General features: G+C 39.4%; 1 protein-coding gene across 6 annotated transcripts in view; it reads left to right on the top strand.

The window, feature by feature from the left end:
- The window catches only part of LOC133962165 (neurexin-3-like), a 103,736-nt gene that overhangs the window by 53,868 nt on the left and 25,886 nt on the right, over window positions 1–23,982 (top strand). For 3 of the 6 annotated variants that reach the window (XM_062397649.1, XM_062397648.1, XM_062397647.1), the window contains exon 1: window positions 16,621–17,642. The exons of the other annotated variants lie outside the window; for them this stretch is intronic. In XM_062397649.1, coding sequence (XP_062253633.1) covers window positions 17,336–17,642 — 307 coding nt within the window. In that variant the 5' untranslated portion in view covers window positions 16,621–17,335. Of the gene's footprint in view, window positions 1–16,620; window positions 17,643–23,982 lie in introns of those variants that run through there. 6 annotated transcript variants of the gene reach the window in all.

Below are 23,982 nucleotides of genomic sequence, written 5' to 3'. Positions count from 1 at the left end.
TTTGTGATAGTTACTCTAATTACATCTGAATCTTGACTCCTTTCCGTTTTCTTGGGCCTTCTTTTGGCTGAGACCGTGGTTGTGTTCATCATGTCGTATAATAGATTGAATCTTAGCAGCATTACGATAGATTTGATAGTGCCTGCAACACAAGGACCCATCAAATCCATCTGCTGTCATGATTGGCGGTCAACTGTTCACATGTACATCAATATTCTGATGTTAATCCAATTAAGAAAATAGTCTGAAAGAATTGTCTGTTTAACTCAAATAAGGTCATACTTGGAATAAGCAATAATGGAATGAAGAAATGTGGAGTGTTTATCAAAAGTATCCTAATCAGAATAAAGTATTACTCAGAATAAGGCCAATAGTCAGAATATTGCTGTCAATGTTAACATAGACAGATATGTGTTGATTAACTGGACATGTTCTATGCTATGAGGAAGGGAAACAATTTAAAAGATTCTTGGAACTCTACATAATTGTGTATTCGGGCTGGCAGTGTTGCAATTTAATTAATTTGGATCCTCTTCTAGACTGGTGATATTTACATTATCATGGATGTAGTCTTAGGCTGGTGGCTGTGCCTTATGGGGTAGAGCCGTTGTCCTCTGACCAGAATGACAGCCGCCTGATCCCAGTCTTCCCCATCTGCATGCCGAAGTGTCATTGGGCAAGATACTGAAGCCTGAATGACCCCACATAGAAAATAATTGCAGCCCATAGACAAAGCTGTACTTTTTAATCACTTTGAGTAGTCATTGAGACTAGAAAAGCAATACAAAAATAGTGACTATTTACCAAGTTTAACTGGAAAAAGTGGGCTTTCATACACACAGTATTATTCTTCTGATGCAGGTGTATAGATGCACTTTCTCAGTATCATCTTGAAGTCATGTTAAAACTCTGCTTCCTCTGCTCTCACATCTCTCTCTACATGTCCTTTAAAAATGAGCTGAAAATTGAAAAATCACCATAAAGTCACATCAGCACAACTGACAAAAGGAGATGGGATGGTGTTGTCTAGTCTCTGTGCATTGTGCACTGTGCTGTACAGACTGACTGACTGTGGACCTGTACCAAGTGCTATACTTTGACCCACATAACAATTGAGAAAATAGTTTGGACAAAAGAAAACATAATTATGATGGACACATTTTTTGTGATGATGCATGAATAAAATAGCACCACAAGCTAAAGCATAATAGTTCTATGAGCACAAACAATAACTGGACATTGTAAGCATCACACAAGTAATTTTAAACTGAGTCCAGACTGTGTGTATTCTCTCAATATAAAAAGCCTGATAGTGACATTTACTGTTACTGCAGAGTGACAATGCTGAGGACTTACACCCTATTTCATAGAAAAACCAAGGAAGACGCATTATGCGTGTACACATATTTCTTCTGTTTCTGCGTATATTTTCAGGTAGAGTCTGGATATTAGGTTGAAAATGTTAGAGTAGAGTCTGTACTATGATAAAACAAGTTATTTTTTAAAAGCTTTGGTCCATCCAGAGGGCTTTAAAGATTCAACTCTGAGCCCCTGATCTCATTCCATTAGTCCCCAAGACCTGCACCAGCATCTCAAACACACATGAATCTGAAGCAGCTGTAGCCCTATTTTCTTACCATGAGGAACTTGTGACTGGGTGAGTTGATTGTAGTTGAACATAACATCTGAGGGCCACACTTTGCAAATAACTGTGGGCATGTAGGAGGGTTAGGCAATGTAAGAAAGTTTCAAATTCTTGGAATATGTGATTAGCCCTCATCTTAACTACCATTAAGTCATCATGTATGTGAAGGCTTTTAGTGGATGAGATGAAACTATCACAGACATCCACAGAGCAGTCACGTTTCTTTGAATTGACCTTAAGATCAACTTTTTCTTGGCCAAAGGTACTACAAGAAAAGACACACACACACCCACACACACACACACACACATACACGCACACACACACACACACACACTCTGTATTATTCTCTCTCTCTCTCTCTCTCTCTCTCTCTCTCTCTCTCTCTCTCTCTCTCTCTCACACACACACACACACACACACACACACACACACCCTGTATACTCTCACACACACACAGACACACACACCATCTGGGCCACAGCAATGATGAAACCCTGTGTCAGACAGACAGCTGCCTGTTTCAAAGGGAGATCTAAGTGGGTCTGTGTGTGTGTGTGTGTGTGTGTGTGTCTGGGGGGGGGGGGTGTCTGTAATACATGCCTTGTGCTACTGCCACAAGTAGTTTTGCCTTCTCCTCCAATTCCTGAACAGTGGACTATATTTCCACTAAGGCCACAGTGTTGTAAATATTGGCCTTCAGCTGTCAGTGTTCTACCAGCTGAGATACATCCGAAAAGCAGCACTGTGTCTCAGCCTCTTCAGTAAACTAACACCATCCTGGGTTATTTGATTAACTATACCGATAAATGTCTCATTAGCAGGCCCATTGCCGGGTCAATGATCTCACTTCAGATGAATGCAGGATATTTAAAGAGGCTGGGGAAAAGACAGTCTGTTCAACAGTCAGGAAAATAGAAAAAAGGTCACCTGACACTCTCTTGATGTCAGCTGTGGAAGTGGTTGGTTTTAGGTCATGGTTTTGAACAGAACACTTTTACCTTACGGTTAAGTCTCAGTGGTCATATCGTTCCAGGAGCAGCAGGTGGATACAGATCTGATAAACCTACAGCTACCTGCCCGCAAGTAGTCACATGAAGAAAATGTGACAATTTGAACATATTGATTTTATAACTTTTCGTAAAATCCAAAAGTCGTTAACTCAGTGAAGATGATGTGATGTTCAGGTTTTTTATAGTGGACCCAGGACCAGACCCAGACATACTCTGGCTGGTTTAACATGCGTTTATCAGGTGAAGGGAGGCAGACAGAGCAGGGGAGCAGGCAGGTCAGTGCAGTGCAGAATGAATGGCTGGTGGCTGGTGGTTGTGCATTGTGACTGACATCCTGGGATGGAAACATTATTATTATAAGTATTAGTTTTTCATAGGAAATATTAGAGATAAGTTAGAGAGCTTAGCTATTGTGGTCGAATGTGATCCAGCCCCTGTGCACATGGAGTGAGATAAGGTATAATACTTGACGTTGCTCTGCTCGTGTATGGAGCCTCCTCTCCTGTTGCTAACATGTGAGCACACAGATTTGTAATAAGGCAGTTAGTGAAAAAGTGGACAAACAGGTTGATTGTCTGCTCAGGATGGCTTTTTCATAACAGAACAATGTAACACTACTGACGTAGTTTACTGGTAGATCAAGAGGGAATGAAATAGGTGAAGCTGACAGCAATCACCCTCTACTACAAACTGTTCAGAGGGTCTGATGCTATTCCAGACTTTATATTTTGAATTTGAACGGGTCATTGCAGGTAGAATACAAACTTTCCCCTCATATTCGGATGAATGTTTATATTTTGAATAAAAAGCAACAGTCCTATGGTGAACTGAATGTCTTCTAAACACGGTCAGAATCAGAACTACCCAGGGCAATAGGTTTACCAGACCTTTGTTAACATGGTAACAACGTAAACATATTTGATCACGATCGTGAAGCCTTTTTAGCTACAAGAACTACTTGGTTAGGTTTAGGAAAGCCAAAATTATAACACGGCTCTCCTCTGTTTTTGGCAACTAATCCCTCTTTTCCAGGCATCCTCCAAACTCATTTTGGTGCACTTTATATTTCTTCACCTGAATTCCTCTCTTGCTCCCATTTTATTCACTAAAGTCATTAAAAGTCACATGACAATCAAATCTAAGTAAGCCTTGTAATACTTTGCTTTCACACACGATCTATAGTGGTAACTTTTCTAGTCTCTTTCATTCCAAATAGCAGATGAATTGGTTAGGACTATAATGCTCAATGTATATGTGGGTGGTTAAATCAAATATAAAGCCAGTACAGTAGCAGTCCAAATGAAGGCTAATACATCTCAGTCCTACATACAGTTTGAGACAGCTGATCCTAAGCACACCAGATGAGCAAAAATCTAATTGAGGCAGCCGACGTCGGCTGGATAGATTGGGTCCTCCACAGGATGTTGCCGCTGAATTGAGACACAGCTTCACCGTGCTCTACCTGAGTTTTGACTCTTTGGCCTGTTTTCTGGACTTTGGACTCCTCTCTATTATTTAACAGATTTGATTGATTTCTCTGGTTCCTGGTCTCATCATTCTACAAGCCTTGAACCTTTGTTCTTTACAAGAAATCATTGAACTACATTAGTTTTGTCGAGGGTACATGGATTAGTGCAGGACATGGGTCAGGAGAAAAATTCCCTGTCCAGCATAAACTTGTTTGAAGATGGATGTTCTGTTCAGTCTAGGCTGCTGGTTATAGTGTCTGTAGTTTGTCAGGATGCCTCACTCATAGCCCACTAAGTGCATACATTTTTTTTACTTTGATGCTGATGTTGTGGGACATATAGAGCAGGAGGGATTCTTATGTTTAAGGGAGAAAACCAAGATGCACTGCAGACAGACATGCTCCATCAAAAGGGACCTCCCATAGACGCACCAACAGTTTTTGAGTTAGTTGTGGTCTCAGAAAGCTGGTAAATAACCATGACCATTCCTAACACTGCAATGAATGATATAAGAAATACATTGGCTCTTGTGTGTGTGACTCTGGTCAGTGTGGCTCACCTTTTCCTCTGTTAAGAATGCATGCAACATGATCCACTTGAGGTGGACACCTCTTGGAGCTGGAGCTTTCATCCATCATAAGTCTGTCGCAGAGCTTATGATGAGGAGTTTGACAAAAGATGAAGTGGTGCAATAAGAGAGTAAACGACCTCCCAGGTCAGACCAGCAGCCGCTGAAATATGGATGTGAACGCAGCACAGGAAACACAGCAGGGTGAACTCAGCTAAGAGTGCTGTGGGGAGGCGCGGTCACGTGGGACTAGAATGAAATCATTTATTATTTTTTGTGTTGGTCTTTCTGAACAGAAAGTGAATGGGAGGATCAATCATGGATATGCAGGGGGAAAGAGGTATTGCCAATCGAGATTTATGGCCCAATTGATTTATATGACTGAATTCAATTCAATTCAATTAAAATACTGAGGCAGGGGGGATCCAAGCACTGTGTGCACTGGGAAAATAACCATAAAGTGTGTGCAGTGCCTGACTTGGTTAGTGAAGGCAGTCAGTGTAGTGATGACGATGATGCAAGTATACCACCATCCTACAGATAAGGTTTGAAGTAGCTTAGTAGAAACAGACGTGTCTGCAGATGTTCCATTAAGCACGTCCAAACCAACTGTGGATGCAGTCTTTACATCAGTGCACATATATCGGTTGCAGGAATTCTCTCTATGTTGATGAAAAGACATAGTCAGCATTTCTGTCAATACATTTGCGTGTCTATAGGGGATGCACCCTGATCCAAGTCTGCTACCTGCCAAAGCACAGATAATGTAATGGAAGCAAATTTCCTCTCCCCAAAATTGCTTGTTGTTATTCAGGAAGAAAACATGTATTGTTGCATGACTAACGTGTCTACTGTGTACCATCCATTATCAGAATCAGAATCAGAATCAGAATCCTTTAATAGTCCCACAGTGGGGAAATTTGAGGATTTACAGCAGCAGCGCAAGTACAATGCAACATGTCCCTTCTTATCAGTTTATATCATTATAAATGGACAAAGGATAAAATGTCCATTGCTGAGAACAGTCTTCAGGGAAGACCCCACATCTTTTGAACCTATATAACCTATACGTCAAAATTAATAGAACATACAGTTTAACCGCTGTATGTAGCCTAAAAGATAGATCATATTCATTTAAAAAATGACATTTAATCTTTCAGTCCATATCCATATCTTTGAGGTGTGACATGATGTATGTAAACAGGTTTTTTATGCAACTATGACTTAGTACCCACTTACAACTACTAGACAGCAACAGGTTTCGAGGGACAACAGAGATCTGAAATTGTAGGGATAGTAATGGACGCCATTTGGATACCCAAATAAAAAACATGCATTTCATTTTTTTTGTTTGTTCAATGTAACCCTGTTAAATGGAGGCTGCCAGAGTTAAAAAAAAAAAAAAATGAGAGTGAGAGTGAGATGTGGACAGAGCATGTGGGAATATGTTTTGCAGTTTTTTATATGCCCATATTAAATCAGTTTTATCCTCTCCGGCCAGGATAATTGCCCAACTTTCTGCCCATTTTGGTGTTTAACCATGAGATGTTTTTCTTCCTCACTCGTACCGATGCATTTGTATGAAAGTATTAATGAAAGTATTTTCTTTCACTGTTCATATTTCCTACATATGAACAGGGTATTGAAGTGTTATTAATGTTACTGTCATTAGCTTAGCATTTATACCACCATCAGGTATCATTCAGCCAGTGATTTCATCCAAGATTCTACCAATATTTTAGTATGTCTTAAACAGTGGTTTGGAACCAAAAGTACATGAATTTCCAACTACTCACATGGAAATATTCAAGTATGAATGATGCAGGCAGGGGAGTTGTGACAGCAACAACAACATAAAGTGTCCCTCCTTATAGAGTGTAAAGTAACTATCAGCCCTAAATTCCAGGTATTGGTAGAATAATTAATTCTTGAATATCAAGTAGTTTTGTCACACAAAACCGCTGAAATTAGTTTAGCCCAGTAACCCGGATCACTCATCACACCAATCATTGACATCTTTACAAATGAATTCCATCAAATAATAACTTTGCTGGAATTCAGTGTTGATATGAACATTTGACGTGTTAGGTATGTGTGAGACGGGGGCGGGGGATCTTTCCGGATTTTCTTTGCTGGGCATTGATTGGGGTGGGCTGGTCACAAGCGAGTGGTCTGGCAGACGATAACAGCAATCAGCAGGATGTCAGGGAGTCTATTTTCCCTTTCACTGGTCTATATAATTGCTGGGCTCTGTGCTAGATCATTCCAATCGATCCTACAGTCTCCACATCCTTACCCTGACCATCAGCACCGCACTGTAAACATACCCTATCAAATTTAAGTGAAAACAATTCCAATATGGGCTTTGAAATGCAAACAGCTCATTGGGATGCCAAGGATTTAAGCAATGTTCATGTTTGCTTTTTTTACTCTGAATTTCTGAAAAGAAGTCACAATCTAGATAGAATGGCTTTAAATTAAATAACGGCCATTGTAGATAACAAAAGTAACTTTATTTCATGCTAATGACTGAACCACGGCTCCACCTGACTGCTGGTACTATGACTCTAGTGATAGCAATGTCCATGTGTCAACTAATTTAGTTTTCCTCAATAACATCTCACCAACTACGTTACTGTTTCTGTCATGTAATTTTCCACATACATTCATGGTCCCCAGAAGATGTCTTTCACTCACCGTTGCATGGTAGGCTATGACATTTTGTGAACATACTCATGCTCAGCAAATGATACATCTTAATTACTTCAATAACCTGTTAACTTTTCCTGTGTTAGCTGTTTTCACTTATCTATACAAATACATCATTGACTATGTTAACATGGACACCAATACTCTATTGACCTTATCCAGAATAAGAAATTATTTTGAATATGGTGTTTACATGAACTGCTAACAGAATATTCCAATCATATTCCTGGTTATTTGTTATAGAGCAAATCCTGATTATTCTAGTTTTAAAACCCCAACCTAGAATTGTTTACTATCTGAGGTACAAGGGTCCTCTCTACTGAGGCCGCCATGTTTTCTACAGTAGTCCAGACAGGACAAACTTAATACCTTTTGAGTTTTTATGACAACTGAAGTTTAACACAGGTTCTCTTTCATGTTTGGAAGGGGAGGGGGAAGTGAGGGGTATTCAGCTGCAACATGCAAGTTCACCTCTGGTTGTCACTAAATTGGACACTGAATTAATAAAGTATTATTGCTTATTCAGAGTATGCCCATATTTAGCTTATGGTAATCAGAAAACACTGTTTACATGGCAGATTTTATTGGAATATTGCTTTGTATATGAATATAGTCAATGTCTACATTGGGTTAAAATTTGGTAAGGACAATCTTAATGACCTTTATCATACCCCAAGCATTCTCTAGTGCCATCAGCTGTTATTTACTTATTTTGTAACATATCCGGTCATCTACTAGAAGGACTGGGACACATTTTTAATTATAATCCAATCAATATTAATAGTAATTATTGTTTTTCATAAGGGCCGTGCTGTGTGCAGGTTATGTTGTGAAAATGTTGTTTATCTAACGTCCAGTGTTAAGCGCCACTTTGAGACTCAGCACGAAAGAAGTTTCAAAGATCAGGCAGACAAGGGAGAATCAATCAAACGTGCAGTGTCCAGGTATGGGAAGCAAGCCAACTCTCTGAAAGTCTTTGCCACTACCAAACACCATGCGACTGAAGCATGCTTTCGAAATTCTGAATATGAGTGTGGTTGGTGGGTTAATGACAAACTTATTATTTCAATCATAATGAGATAAACATGTTTCTTTAAAGTGTTGTTTTATATATAGCCAATAGGGATGGAATCAAATGATATGTCTGTTGGAAATATCAATGTGGTTCAATAATGCCAATAATATGGTACACAAATAAACAAGAAAATTTGTATCGTATTAAATAGAAAATGTAAGGACATATTGCAATCATTGAAAGTGTTAAAACAAAAGTCTATATATTCGAACTTTGTCCTAAGATAATCACAGTACTAAAATGTGCAATAAGTGTTGAGTGTGAAGACATAAAGTAGGTCCCTGACAGATGTGTTCTTTTTTGTGTCTAGTTTAACACAACCCCAAATGAGATACAAATTTTAATTGAGACAAAACATTTATATTTATATCATATGCAGCATTAGATAATCAATCAATCAATCAAATTTTATTTGTATAGCCCATATTCACAAATTACAATTCATCTCATAGGGCTTTAACAGGGTGTGACATCCTCTGTCCTTAACCCTCAGCAAGAGTAAGGAAAAACTACAAAAAACCCTTTTAACAGGGTAAAAATATGTAGAAACCTCAGAGAGAGCCACATGTGAGGGATCCCTCTCCCAGGACGGACAGAAGTGCAATAGATGCCACGTGCAGGAGAACATCAGCAATAATCAAAACATTCCCCAGAATAAATCTCATCGGTGGAATTTCAAATTAGATATCTTACTAAGACAAATACAGTTTTTGCAGTGCAAGCTTATGTCATAGCTATGTGCATGCAACTTTAATCCTGGACTAGCTCTCAATCCCCCCTTGCAGTTTGTTATGGGAAGGGTCTCAGGATGGCAGGATAGCAGTAGTTTGAAAACAGGCTATAGATGAAGCTTTGTGTTATATTGTTCTTGGTGTGTTTTCCATTCTCTCTCATATGGTGCAGAAAGGTTAGTAATGGAGAGGCTGATGTGCTCAGTTTTTTATCTTAGTAGTGAAAGAAGAAAAGAAAAGGAACGTCCGCATATTAATACACTTTTGATAACTGCAGGATTATGGGTTTGTTGACCTTCATTTGCCTCGGCTGCTGCCTTGGCTTTACATCTCACTGTTCTTCCACAAGAGGTGAAGAAGGAGGAGAGCAAGAAATAAAGAGTAAGAGAGGGGAGGACAGGGAAGCTTGAATTCGTCAGTGTGTGAAAAAAAAACATCCATGCATCACACTGGACAGGTAATTTGTGCTCTGCTGCATTTGAGTGTTCCTGAGATTAGGAAGTATAATAATTTCTGAAGGGCATGCTTTATGTTAATGTGACAGGCATCGCTGTATATTTCTGCTGAGGCACCGTCTTTGTGGCACTTCATTTTACTTTAATGGAACTGTTGTGTTGGTATCAACAGCCACCTGAGAGATTTAGACCCGTTCTGAATTAACTTGTTTTTTATAGCAAGAGGACGTCCTCTGATTATTTCTTACGAGTGGAGACAAAACCAAGGACATTCCACAGGCGCCTACTTTGATCCACAAAGACTCGTCAACATGTGGACGAGTTTTGACAGCAAAGGTGGGATTTTACCCTCTTTTTGCTAAACTTACTTTTTCCCTGCAATGCAAACAGGAAACTGAATTATTAAAATCTGGTATAGTTTGCATGAGATGAATGTTTTGGGTTGTACTATGTACCAGGTTTGTTCTCCAAGGAAGCATAGTTTTTTTTCACCAGGTGTAGTTTTTAAAATCAATCTTTTCTTAATTTTTCATAATTTTGCTGAACTGATTATATCACAGTTTGCACTTGTTCCCCTGAAAGCCGTGACTTTCTTTCTAGCCCAGATGCCCAGCTAAGCTTTTGAAGACGGGGACTTGAACCATCGTACATTGGGCCATGAGGCTGTTGTAGCTCCCAGAGCACATTTACCCTTAAATTGACACAAGTGGAAAAGAAACAAAGTCTTACCTCATGCCTCTCTTTATTTGAAGGCTGAAATTCCAGTGGTCTGTGTTGTCCTACTCTGGCTGTACAATTTTTGTGGGGGATTTAGTGGGAAATTTATCAATTAGTCAATAAGTTAATGTACGGAAAACGTTTTAATAGCTTGACAGTAGGTATTTATTTTCTGAAAAGCTGAATACAGTAAGGATTTGCTGCTGTTTTTCGTTTCTGTAAAGTGAATGTTAGTTACTTCCACCCTCCACCCAGTGGCTCTGTCTCAGCCATATAAAGCCTCCTGTATTCCAACTTCCATATTTTTCCCCTGTCACTCACTTAAACTTTAAAAAGTTGTGAGCAAGTGAGCATTGAGGGAATTCTTAATACAGAACACAAAGCGGACAACTTCACTGACTCTTCTGTGGTCTTTTGAGCAACACAGTCTTAATGCAGTTTGTCTTCTGCTCGGAGGTTTTTATCTTGAATCACTCCGCTCTACTCCACGGGCTCACAGCGAGGCAGAGGCGGAGGCAGGCCTCCATGGTTCAGTGGCCAGATCGATTTTCCGCAGCACTTGCCTGGATAACCCTGTGCTTCTCTGCAGCCTCTGATTGCCAGAGAAACTGTGGTGATGAATTGAGAGATTCTCAGCACAGCTCATGTGGGTACAGTGAAGGCACCAAGACAAGAGAAATACAACACTGTCTGCAGAAGATGTTAGTGATTGGATTTTATTCATCTTGATGAAATGGAATCTGCACTGTGGGATAGGAGTATTGTGGTTTCTCTTGTTTGAGTGACCCAGTCTGGACTGTGGGACAGACATGTTGGTGTCTCACTAGGTCAGTGATTCTCAAAAGGGGGTACGCGTACCCCTGGGGGTACATGAAGCTACTCCAGGGGGTACTTGAGATTTTTTTTAATATATTTAAAATTAGCATCCATTCAAAAATCCTTGAAAAATTGTTATTTAACAAATGTTCAATAAAATATAAGTGTAAGTTCATGAACTAAATTTTATATTCAGTAGGCTTTTCAATTTTAATTATCCTAAAAAAACAGAGTCTCCCCCATACCGATGGTTTGACCCAACGTGGCACACGCCGCCTGTCATCACCTGTCATCACCTGCCTTGAAAACTTCAACAATGGAGTCGAGTTGAAGTGCAGCAGCAATGCTGCTGAAACACGGAGGGACAAGTACCAAAGAAGGCGAAACCAGAGCAGAGAGCCTTCCCTAAACAACACCGTGAGAGCTTGTGCCTCTTCGGAGGGGCGCTAAAACGTAAAAGTTTTCCGTTGTGAAGTTAATGATTCATAACAAGAAGTCCGCGTCTCTACCGGTACCCTTTCAAAATAAAAGCATGTAATACAAAAGCGGAAATTAAATTGTATGACCTTAAAGCGAGCAAATATTTCACAATAAAATAACAGAAAGACACTTCAATAATATTAACAATAACATAGATTGGGTTATTTACCCTTTTTGTTTTTTCTGTGGGGAGAGATTAGCCAACAGGGGCATTAAGCCACCACATCTTCAGCGGTATCTCCAGACAAAACATGAAAGTCATGTTGGTAAGCCACCTGAGTTTTTTAAGAGGAAACTTCCTGAATTCAGGTCATCTCAAGATACGATGCGAAAAGCCTCCCCGGAAGCAAACGGAAACAAGCTACCCGTCAGTATTCTTTTCGATCCTTAAAGAAGATATTTTAAGATGATAAATATTTTAAAAAATATGTTTTGAGCTAATCTTTTATTTAAAACTAAGTTAATGATTTATTTTTTGGGAAGAAGTGTTTAGCTATAATTAAGTTCATGAGTTCAGATTGAGAACATATCTTTATTATGATCCCAAAAGAGTTGATAATTATTTTGAGGTGCACAAATCTTTATTTATATTGAGATAATAATAAAAGTCTTTAGTTATTTTTATATCTTTTTATTTCGAAATAGTTCAAGAGAGACCACTACAAATGAGCAATGTTATGGACATTGATGGGGTTTTAAATTTGAATGTGTCTAGTTACAAGGCTTAATAAATCACATTACATCTTTCTTTCAACCAAAAATGCTTTGGGCTGGTTAGGGGGTACTCTGCAGAATTTTTTCTTCGAAGGGGGTACGTCACTGAAAAAAGGTTGAGAACCACTGCACTAGGTTGTTGATCTCGGACACATTTAATGCAAACACAGTTTAACAAACCGTTCACATTTATAGTTTGACACTCATACATAAAAGTTGCATATGCTTTGTTCTGACTTAACGTTTTAATTCCATTTAACTTAGACCATAATTACAGTGGATTTAGCTTCTTGAGGTCTGCTTAAGACTCTGAAGAGAGCCACTTGTATACAAGTGAGATTTTATATGGTAATCCATTACATTTTAAAGATTGGAGCTGTGATGTTTTAAGTGCCCGTTCACCGTAAAGCTACATCTTATTCTACATTGTTTATGTAAATAAATAAACACGTTCAGATTTGTCCATTTCTGAAATACTTTTGTCATTATTGGGTAAATAAGTGTACATAAATTAGTGAATAGACTGGAGAAAATATATATTTTGTATAAAGTTGCAATATTAAATATGAGTTTGGTAAATAGGGTTGAATAGTTCAATATCAAGAATTATAGAAGAAATAGTTTTAAATAGTTTTATACAAAAGCTTCTTATAACATCTGATTCAGGGGTTTGTTTTGAACCCCTCCACTGTACTTTAGTGCCTCTCACCATACAGTTTGATGTTTATTGCATCAGCAGTGAAAGAGGTTATTGGTGTTTTGGGGACCAGTCAATTGCAGTTTTATGGTCTGTGTCCTAGTGTTTATATCCACTCTACATCCATGAAACCGAAAGCTCCTCTTTAGGTACAAGGTCTTTTTGTCTCGGCTAGACAAAGTCCTTCTCATGTTCATGTTTATTATGTTCTGTGGCACATTCACTCCCATCCTTTTTGTTTGTATTTGTTACCTTTATTCAAATTCCCTGCCTGCATCCGTGCCATGTGGAGGACCCTACATGATTCACCCAAATTTTGACAAATAAAGCTGTAAGACTGTGGCTTGCAGTCCAACAAAATAAATCATAGAACTCCCAGCAATCAAATAAAATATGTTAATAAATCACACAATAAGGATAGGGGCAAAAACTGCATCATGGAAGACTTGCATCCGGGTGGTTCTGTTCTGGAGGAGAATGATGTTTTTTCAAGGGCAAAGTAGTAAATCCAGTGACTGAGCAATAATACAAAGAGGGCTAATAGGATTACTCTAGCACTGACATCATTTCCAAGTAAAGTTGGGGCCTGTCTTCATAGTCTTTAAGTCTCTCTGCGTTTTGGTTCCCTTGGTTATGAGCATCATGGCAAATTTATGTTAACACTTTACAATTACTTTAACGACCTGACGAGGGGGCACAAGCTGGAGCCAATCCAGTACAAATTCAAAATTCTCCCCCACCACAGGAGTCATAATCGATATGGCTGTGGTGTCACATCACTGACGGGATTATACCTCCATGTGAAGGTCAAAGGTGAAGGTCAATGTTATTCACTGCATAGACATTGTGAAAACACTGTGGGCTGCTGCTGCTGGTCTTCATTCCAGATGGGACATGGACCAAACTAAACAGTCAAAGTGAATGCTAAATATATTTATTCTAAATGTGTGTGCAGTTTAGTTAGTTTGAAACACAATGATTCTAATTACGTCCTAGTGTAATTTGATGCTAAAACAACAAGGATTGAAATGATTGACAGCTGAGACTGACTCAAGATTGGTCAAGCGGATGTAGTGGAAGGACCTTGATACCGCGGCTCCTCACCCCGATCACTGCTGCACAAACTGTGGCTGCAGAGGATGTCACTAGACCAAAATGGCAGCATATTTTGGCTTCTCATAGAGAGTCTATGGTTAATGCAAATGAGTGAAACCAGTTGATCTGATATCTCATTTCAAAGAGGAGAGGCTTAAACAGAAACGACTGAGAGTGAAAAGTTTGTCTAAGATAAAATTTGATCATAAACTGACATATAGTCATTGGCACTTGGACCCCAGCAGGAAGTAGGACACAACTGAAGGCTCCTACTGATTAGGTCCTGATAAGATGATGAATGGAGCGTGGATATGAGACGCTCATATTTTGACTTTGGCTTAGCTTCAAAATAATTAATAATTATTTTTTTCATTGGAAACATTTTTGTAACTAGACTTAATAAATTATTTAATTTAATCTTTATACTGCAGAGCAGAGCCCTCTAGGTCGGAATCCCAGTGTTTTAATAAAGAACATGAACTTGTCTCACAATGCTGGGTTGTTTTCAAGATACTGAACTTCAAAAGTTATTGGCTTTCCACTCTTTTTGAAATTGTACCTATTCTTTGCTTCTCTCTGTCCTCATGTTGTGGAGCGGCATACATTATTCCTATTATCTGAATTAATGCCAGGAAGAAAACGTCTGCCTACCCGAGCTGTGATACTTCACCTGGCAATTCTGAATGTGGGGGAAAAAAAGATAAACGTCACTGATCCATTAAAAGACAGATTACGCACACATCCACTCTATAATCAGTCAGTATGTATTTTTTTTCTAAAAAAGAATAGTATGTAATCACAAGCACAAAATTAGAGAACATCGACTTTTATAACACATGTACAATCATGGTTGAACATTTCCGAACTGAATGGACCATTTATGCTTCCATTTATGCTTCTGCCTGATTTTGTGGTGGCTGCTCTCCTGTTGGTAAGAGTTACTGTGCAAAAGCTGTACTCGAAATAGCAACATGAACACTGACCTGATTTAATTTTCAGCCATTATTCTATTACTGGCATGAGTATCAACAGCCCTCAGGCTTCTTAGCTTTGGTAATTTACTATTTTGGGAGGCTCTGAGACATTAGTTGGTGTCCACAGACACAACATGATTTGACTGTTGTGATGGCAGGTAGAGCTTAGTAAAAGCAGTAAAAACAAAGGGCGTTCCTGTCCCATCATTCTGCTGTAATTTCCCTGCTTTCATTTCCATGTTCACCTCTATCATCTCTACGTACTTGTCAATTTCAAATTGAAAATTAAATTTAGTAGCTTTCGCAAAGGAGGTTGTCTACATTCAGTTGCCATTTGACTTTTTCTTGTTTATACTAACACAGTCTGAAACAGCCCTTTGACAAATTCTTTACCAGCACTTGACCACTGGAAGAAAAATTCATGTTTCATTAGATGGTTTAAGCATATCTGGATTTAAATTTCTGGTATTATATTTGATTAATTCCATACCTGAATGGCTTACGTGGTTGCAGTAGGTGTTGTCTATAACTTTAAATCGGCTTTCAAGCCTGCAGTTAACTCTGGATAATCTCCTGATATTATTCACAGGGGTTGCAAGTAAGAAAGCAAATGTCTGAGTCATTCTCCGGAGGTTCTCCTGTCATATGTGTTATAGAAGTTTCCTGGAAGATGATCTCTTATAAGACCAGAATGACAACGGAATTCGAGACCTAATGGTGATACAGACCAAATCCTCTGTCAATGCGCTGTGAAAGAACAATCCCTGCAGTGGATTTCATACATTGCATCCTGCCCCTGCCTGCTGTGCTACCCCTCGCCTGAACGCTCTCGAGATTTTTGTATTGCTGTGAACACGTATGAATGGAGATTGTCCTGCTGCATTGTTACTGTGTGAAAGGCAAATTCTGGAGAAAGTCCGGACACAATAATAAGGACATTCTCTGGAGTACATGCCTGTAAACAGTTTAAACTACGAGTACTGTGTTTCTCACGGGCTGTGTGTCCACTGATTTCAATAGCCTCAAACTGTTGTTGTTCAGTCTGTATTTAGTTGAAACGTCTCTCTGCTTCTGGTCACTCATAGTGCTGAGATACTTCCTGCACACACAAACTCTCTCTATCCTTTGTGTGGTCCCTCTTTCACTGTTATTTAATTTTTGACTCTCATTTATATTCATCCTCTCTATGATGCACTGCATGTTGGAGCATCGTGTCTTCACTCATTCAATTCATCTCTTTATCCAATCCACTATCTTTACTGTCTCTGTCAAAATTTGCATCAGAATGCTCACTTCTCAATTTCTGTTTGCCTTAACATTCCCCCGTCCCCACCACCAGTGCTGTCCCTCCCTCTCCCTCTCTCTCCCCCTCTCTCTCTTTCTCTCTTGCTCCCTCACTCTTGCTGCAGCTCTTCTGGCTTCCAGATCGTCTGTCGTTTCACTGTTGAAGTGCGTGTGGCAAGATTGAGCGTATACTTCATAAGAAGTCTCGGACACCAAGGGCAAATTGAAGATTTTTCTTTTTTCATTTCTTGCTCCTGACAAATCAATGGATGCCTGTAAAGTCTTCAGAAAGTAAAATTGAAAGACAAACAAGTGGAGCATCCCGAAGTGAACGGAGAGGTGGATTAATCTGTTTCACGACTTTTCTCTATGTAAAGTCACTTTGCAACTTGCGCAGGGATCAGACAGCGAGGATTTCTTCCTCTCTCTGTGGCTCTGAATGTGTTTCGGGAGATTGCCCGGGGAGATTTGATGAAAGAATCAGACAAGTGATGATAGGCAGAGATGTAGGACTGTGAGTAGAGTGGAGTGCATGAGGTACAGCAGTGAGCTAAGAAACGGCTGCAAGGCTGATTCGTATGTCCTATGCAGAGCAGCAGGCAAGATGTTCCCAGTCTTCCTCTCTCTGTAGTTCTAATCATCTTCAGGAAAGAATGTATGTTAGATAATTGTGAGATTTTTTCTCTCGAAGTTAATTTTTTTTTCTTTGTCTGTGGTTGTCTAAACTTAGTTTGCTGCCTCTCTGAGTGGTTTGGGATTAACATGTCTGGAAACACCAGGTGCTGACTGGCTGCTGGTCTTTATTATTATGGGGTTATCTCAATCATGAGGCCGTTGGTCTGTAGAACACTTTGTTGTACTCCGTGTCTGTTTGCATTGCTCTGCCTTCTGCCATGCGCCCCATGGGTGCTCTATATTTACGGGGTCCCATGAAAGGGACCCCTGGCTGCCAAGCCCCTGGTTCCATTGCCCTCTATCAGAAAACCTGGGTGGTATGGCTGATTCTGGGATGTATTGCCATGTCTGCTAAGCAGGGCATGTCCCTGTCGTGGAGGTCAGAGAACTCTGTGACCAGCAGATCACGGGTGGCAGCAGCTTCGTATGCTCGTGCCGAGCCACATCACCTGCATGTGATGAGACACCGCTCCTCGCCACCCATCTCCATGTACAGGCCTCCGGCGTCACTAAAGAGTGGTCATGGTGAGTTTCAGGTCAATTTTTCAAGCTTTCTGCTCCAATTAATAAACTAACAGTACGAGAGAGAGGTTGGGTATACATGCACTCAATCTTTTGGCAGCTCACTTTTATTTTTGCTAAATTGTACAATTTCTTTTTCAAAGCAAATTGTGTTCCTGACAGTAAAATAGCTGTATCCCACCAGGGAAGTGAAGGGGTCTATGTATTCAATAAAAGTGAATGGTGAACTGGATGAGGTGGCAGACGGTCTCAGCAGTAACACATTAACTCAAGTCATGATCTGGAAAATAGAAATACATCAAGTTCATGTATGATTTTAGATGATTTGTTCATGAATGTAGATTAAAGTTTCATATTGTGCATGTTTTTTTATTGTGAAGTAGGTGAACGGCCTCAAGCAGCTGTAGTACATCGTTTATAGCCTCTCCATTTATCTAGAGACCATAATACATGATAAAGTGACATGTCCATATTGCGGTTTTAATGTGATATAAAACATTTTACAACAAAAATTCTATTCATGTTTTTTTTTTGTTTTTTTTTGTATGTGTGGGGGGGACCTCATGAAGACTATCATAGGTGAAGCTTGAAAATACTCTCTCTGTGTTTCAATTCTAAAACATGGATAACAATGTTACAGGAAATTCTATCTTCTGAAACATTTGCTGTGGTTTTGGAGATATAATTACATCCTGAATGGGCTGCTGCAGCATACATCTTTTATTGAATAGAGAAAGCCACAGTCTCAAAGAGTTTCATTTTAAAGTGGCAATAGACAAGCGTTTGGCCTTCATTTCACAAACAGTGATTGCACTGATGAAATCATCAGTGTTGAGAGGAAGTTGTTCTGTCTGCCACTGGGCACCTCCACAGAAGAAGTGGGTCTGAGTTTAGTGTGATTGTGCTCCACAGAAGCTATTGGTAATTATCCCCAGGTTTCAGAAATGGTGGATTAAGTGAAATTCTAGAAACTCTACCTGAAAAAGAAGAAGAGCTCCATTGTCAGAGGAGGCAAAGGAGGCAAAGGAGGCAAAGGAGGCAAAGACGAAGGTTGGTATAATCTGAATCTTGGAAGGGCCTTCCACAGATGATTCATTCATTGAACCTGGCTCTGCTCCACCATCAAACCTGTGGGCAAACATTGCATGCGTTTCTGAGGCCTATCTGCCTAAGAAGCTAGACCACTTCTGAGACATGAGCAGTGCACCCAGTCAGTTTCATCTGCACACATTTGCCAATCCCGCGAAGAATAGATTCTGTAATGAAGGGTGTTTATGAAAGGGATCAGACCTGCGATAGGCCAACACCATCCAGACCTGATAGCTGATTGGTGAAAGGTCACTGGGGAATCGTTGCAGCTAATGTGAAGTAATAGGGTTAGATTTTTTTCTATTGATTTTAACAGTTTGAATGGATTGGAAATGTCTCTGGTTGGTTTTCTAGCGCTGAGTGTTTTATCTGCTTTCTCGCTGCCTTTTATGTTTATGTTTCGGTGATTTTAATGGGACACTTATTGATGTAATCTTTGTAGCCATAATTGTTTCCCAGGCAACAGCTGATAGACGGGTCAGGTATGTGTGAATGGAGGGTGAGAAATGTACTCAGAACTGCATATGCTGTACTTTTAGTCCTCCTGTTTATGTCTTAGGGAAATGTTTCATGTTACATATGAATAGCTTGTGTTTCATGAGACATGAAAAAAAAATGTTAAACACATTAAACATAAACAAATCTTGACCCTATTTTTTACAAGTTGATTATTTCAAGTTTAGAATATCCATGTTCAAACAGCGACTTGGAACACAGAGTATTCATTCAATATCATCATATTTTCATGTGCTCCAATATTTCTTGCCTTTTTGATTAATTTATAATGTAAATGGTCTGTTTTTTATATAGAGCCTTTCTTGACCACTCAAAGGTTATGACGACTACCTCTTAATTACAGCCAGCCTATGTCGGGTTATATATTTTATCATATCTGCTCAACAGTCAGCTGCTCAACAGTCTTTTTCACAAGAGTCTCTCACGCCCATCTAAGAAATACTGAGTGTGTGTGTGTGTGTGTGTGTTTGTGTGTTTGTGTGTGTTTGTCTGTTTCTGAGACTGCTCAGCCGGGACTCCACCCTTTGCTGTGATGTGGAACATCCATGTATAATGTGATATATCACATACAGTATGTCAGTAGCTATGTTAGTAATATGCACAGCTTTGCAAGGGTAAAGCGTCTAATGCATTCTCTGGCAGGGGTTGTGTCACATTCTGCTGCACTGCACAGTTCACTTCATTGCAGATTCAAAATGTTGTGTAAATAACCCAGTGAGCAGCTGACATGTTGAGGGAAACTATATTTAATCACTGTATTCAAACAGCATGCTGTTTAACCAAGGTGGTATAGTTATAATCATAACGGTGCCCGTTTTGTCTCTCCTGCAATAACATAGTTTTGATTCTCCCTAAGTAACATTCATTACCACAGCCATAATGGGCAAAACACAGCTGCACATTGCTTTATCACTGAATCTTAATTCATTTGTCAATGCTGTTGCAACAGCGGTCTAAAGAAAACATACAGGACTGCTGGCGGGAGAGAGGAGAGGGACAGATGGCTGGATCTCCTTCTCACAGACTTTGAAGTTTGCAGTGAAACAACCACAAGTTTACCAAGAAATAAAAGCCACAAGCTTGTAAAATGTCCAGGCTGTATAAGCATAAAGTTAAGCTTCTGTGTTGGTGTGTGTTACTGTTTTTGACTGCACTGTCTGTCCCTTGTTAGCTGTTATCCCTCCAGAAGATATTTGAATTTGATTAATTATGGGGCAACAAGTTTGCATCGACACTATAACCCCTGTCACAGTGCTGCATTTAGAATCTTTACACAAAGTACCACTGAGCATTAGTTGTGTAACCTAACTGACATTTTTTCTGTTGAAGTTGTTGTGGTTATTTTGTAGATGGTATCGATTTATGTGGGCAGAGAGCTGATGTTACTCTTTCCTTCAAATGGTTTTAATGGCCCTTCAGTGAAACCCCTAGCAGGCACCAACTGCTAAATACTAAACTATGGAGTGATGCTGAAACACTTAACAACCTAGTTAAAGAAATGGCAGTGAAGAAAAAAAAAGTTGTAGGAGACTTGCAATTGCCTTAACATGAAACACATCTATTCTGACGAGTAAATGCAAATATTTGGTTCTGGCAACAGAAAAGGGACACACCACCGAGAGCAAATACTCTGGGAGCTACACTAAGAAGAAACAGAAATGGGTTTTAAAATCAAAAAGGAAACATAGAAGGACCAAGGCTTCCTACTTGTGGTGCACCTGAGTTCATAATAATAGGAAAAGAGTGGGTATCTCCCATCTATGTTTGGAGCCAGATAGAATAAAGATAGAAATCATGGGTGACCCAATAAAATACAAATGTCAGCATGATGGGACTGATCACAGATCTACAATCGTTTAATAAAAGGAAGAACCATATGGAATCCCTCCCCTCAAGATTTGGAAGATGTGCTTTGGTAAGCTTTGTATGTTGAAGAGATAGAATTGAAACAAATATTTGCTGGGAATCTTTTGTTCAAAACTCTGCATCACAAGCAAACCCTTGATCCTGCTCTCTTCCAGCTCAGTGGATCCATTCACACTCTCATCATCTCTGTTCAAACAAACACAAGTGTAGCTGAGTGTGCAGGGCAACCTGTACCACTGACCTTGCCACTGTGGCTCTGATGAGCCTCACATCCGCAGCATTTACAACGTGATGTCAGACCCTGACTGCAGTACGGGAACACAATCACGACACAGTTCTGCATTGTACTCCACTTCCTAAGGGGCAGAGGCATCAGCCGAGGTCCATGTTCATCTTTCAGCTTTTGCATGCTGTTAGCCACATGGAGAACAGTTGGAGGGGTGGGCGAGTTTTGGAGCATGCAACAAAAACTGTTACACCCACGCAGTATTAGCATATTGTAGAGATGTGTAAACAGTTTTCCAGCAGTCACAAGGGGGAGGCTATGTTTTCATGAAGGCCCTCATTTGTACAGGCTAAAGCAGCTTGGTGTAAAGAGGAAAATCAGTTCCAGGCTCTGGCAACTGAGTGCCATTGTGCCTGGTGTTATCTGCCCGCAGAAAACAGCATGCACATCCGCCAGGGCCTGCTTATTAGCATTAGCTCGTCTGTGTTTGTGTGTGTGTGTGTGTGTGTGTGCATTTCTGGGTGCAAACTTAAGTGTGTGTTGTGCACAAGCATTGGTTGCGTGGGCTTCTGGTGGAATCATGGGAGGTACAGTATATTAACCCACAATCCCATGTACCCCAACACACATGCTTGCACATCCACACACACAAACTCGCTGCCTCCCAGCGTAGCAGCAGTCATATGGGGCAGCATATGGCAAGACAGAAAACATGTTGTGGCCAAAATACAGAATGATACACTCACTCAACTCGGTGGGTGCAATGAAGCATTGACGTATTTCACTTAAATAAATGGTTAGAAATAAACCTGTTATACAACATGTCCGTATTTTGGCCTCTGTTGTCCTACAGGCCAAAGCAGGACACCAAACATATTTGCATTAGTTATGTTGACCTCTATTTACATTAAAGTGAAAATCTATTACTCACACATTACAAGTTGAATCTTTCTCGGGACGTTTGTTATTTTTACTCTCACGTCAAGCCTCACTCCTCAGAGAAAAAGAAAGGCCTGTGCTATATAGAATAATTATCCACCATTAATCAACATTTTCTCTGACTGGCAGCAATTACATAATCAGCTGGTGGATAAGCATAACATGAATATGGCGTAAGATGTTTGGCCCATAGTTGTCAATTAAAGTTTATTTTGTTCGGTAACTTGATTTTTCTTTTGAATTTGCTGCGATCTGTGACGGTCTATAAATACAAATTTGATTCATTATTGTAATTAAATATATATTTAATAGGGTTTTACATTTAACATATAATAAATAGTCGTCTCATACACTTTTTATCAGGGAAAGATGAAATACAAGATGTAAACATATATTTGATGATATATTTGAATGCACTTGTTTCCTAAATTAACACTTGGTTTGCTTTATTAAACATATGCATTACAGAAATTCATATCAAAAACTGGATTTTTATACAAACAATAGACTGTGCAGTATACAACCATATCATGTTGGTCTGTTCGGTCAAAAGTCACGTTCAGTTGAAACAGGCAAAGACTAATTTCACATTCCATTTTATTCTGTTGAATGACGAACAAAACTAATAGTTTGTAATAATATTCCCAATTATTAATATGAATCATGACTAAGAAGGCAGAATTGGCTTATACATTTTTCAGCACAAGTTGGAGATGAGTTGAAAATGTATTGTAGTGTTTGGTCGCAGCTGCGCAAGGACACAACATCAGGTCGATGATGCTTCAGAGTTCAGGGAGGCTCAGAGTACTGAAAAGTACTGAAAACGCTCACCCTGTTCTTGCTCTATATACCCAATCAGGCAATTTTATTGAGTAAAAGTGAGTTTCAAAGTAACGTAATTTATACCATATGTTGATAAATTGTTGTTTAATCTAAATAAACTGTGGATTATGTCTTACTGGCCAAATTGAATGCATTACAACACAATTTGACATCCTATTGAGACTTCAAAATGATGTGAAAATGCTGTAATCTCTACCGGTCGATCATGATTTATTTGTCATTTTATATATAGTTAATGTCGTCTTAAAGGAACCTGGATGAGCTAAACAGAAGCATCTTTGAATATGTTCAGACTTCTGTGAGACATCGTCATGACGTCCCTGATCATATGACACTGAGTGATGGAGAATCATTCTCTGATCAATAAAGAATGTATCTTGTTTCTCTATTATTCATGGAGAAATCTTGGAACATGTGTTTTGTTGCACTTGGCATTTGACTGATCACCTCTAACAGTTAATTATCTGTAAATACTCAAACAATGTGGCAAACACACTTCTTTAATACAGAGGGTTATTAACATTAATATCAGACCACAAATAGTGTAGCATCATGTGAATAATAATAACTTTAAGAGGGAATTATAGTGTTTTATTGTTAGGTAATTTCTGTATGAGATAGAGTTTAAATAACCCATCCCCAGCGGCAAAGAAGATCATTTCTATTACCAATAGTTGTCAATGACTCTGTAACAGTCTCATTCAAAGCTGGACAAAATACTAGAAACATTTCCTCTGTCTCTTCTGCAGCTGATCCGGGTAGATGGACAGAAAAAGGCAAAAGCAGGCAGAAGCAAATATTGTTGTGGTGCAGTGCTGGGTACTGTTACCACAGTGTCCTGTTGTTCCCATATGGGGAGTCATG

The sequence above is a fragment of the Platichthys flesus genome, chromosome 10 (assembly GCF_949316205.1).
Source record: "Platichthys flesus chromosome 10, fPlaFle2.1, whole genome shotgun sequence".
Lineage (NCBI taxonomy): Eukaryota > Metazoa > Chordata > Actinopteri > Pleuronectiformes > Pleuronectidae > Platichthys > Platichthys flesus.
Note: the sequence above shows the minus strand (reverse complement) of the source record. Positions and strands in the feature narration are given on the sequence as shown.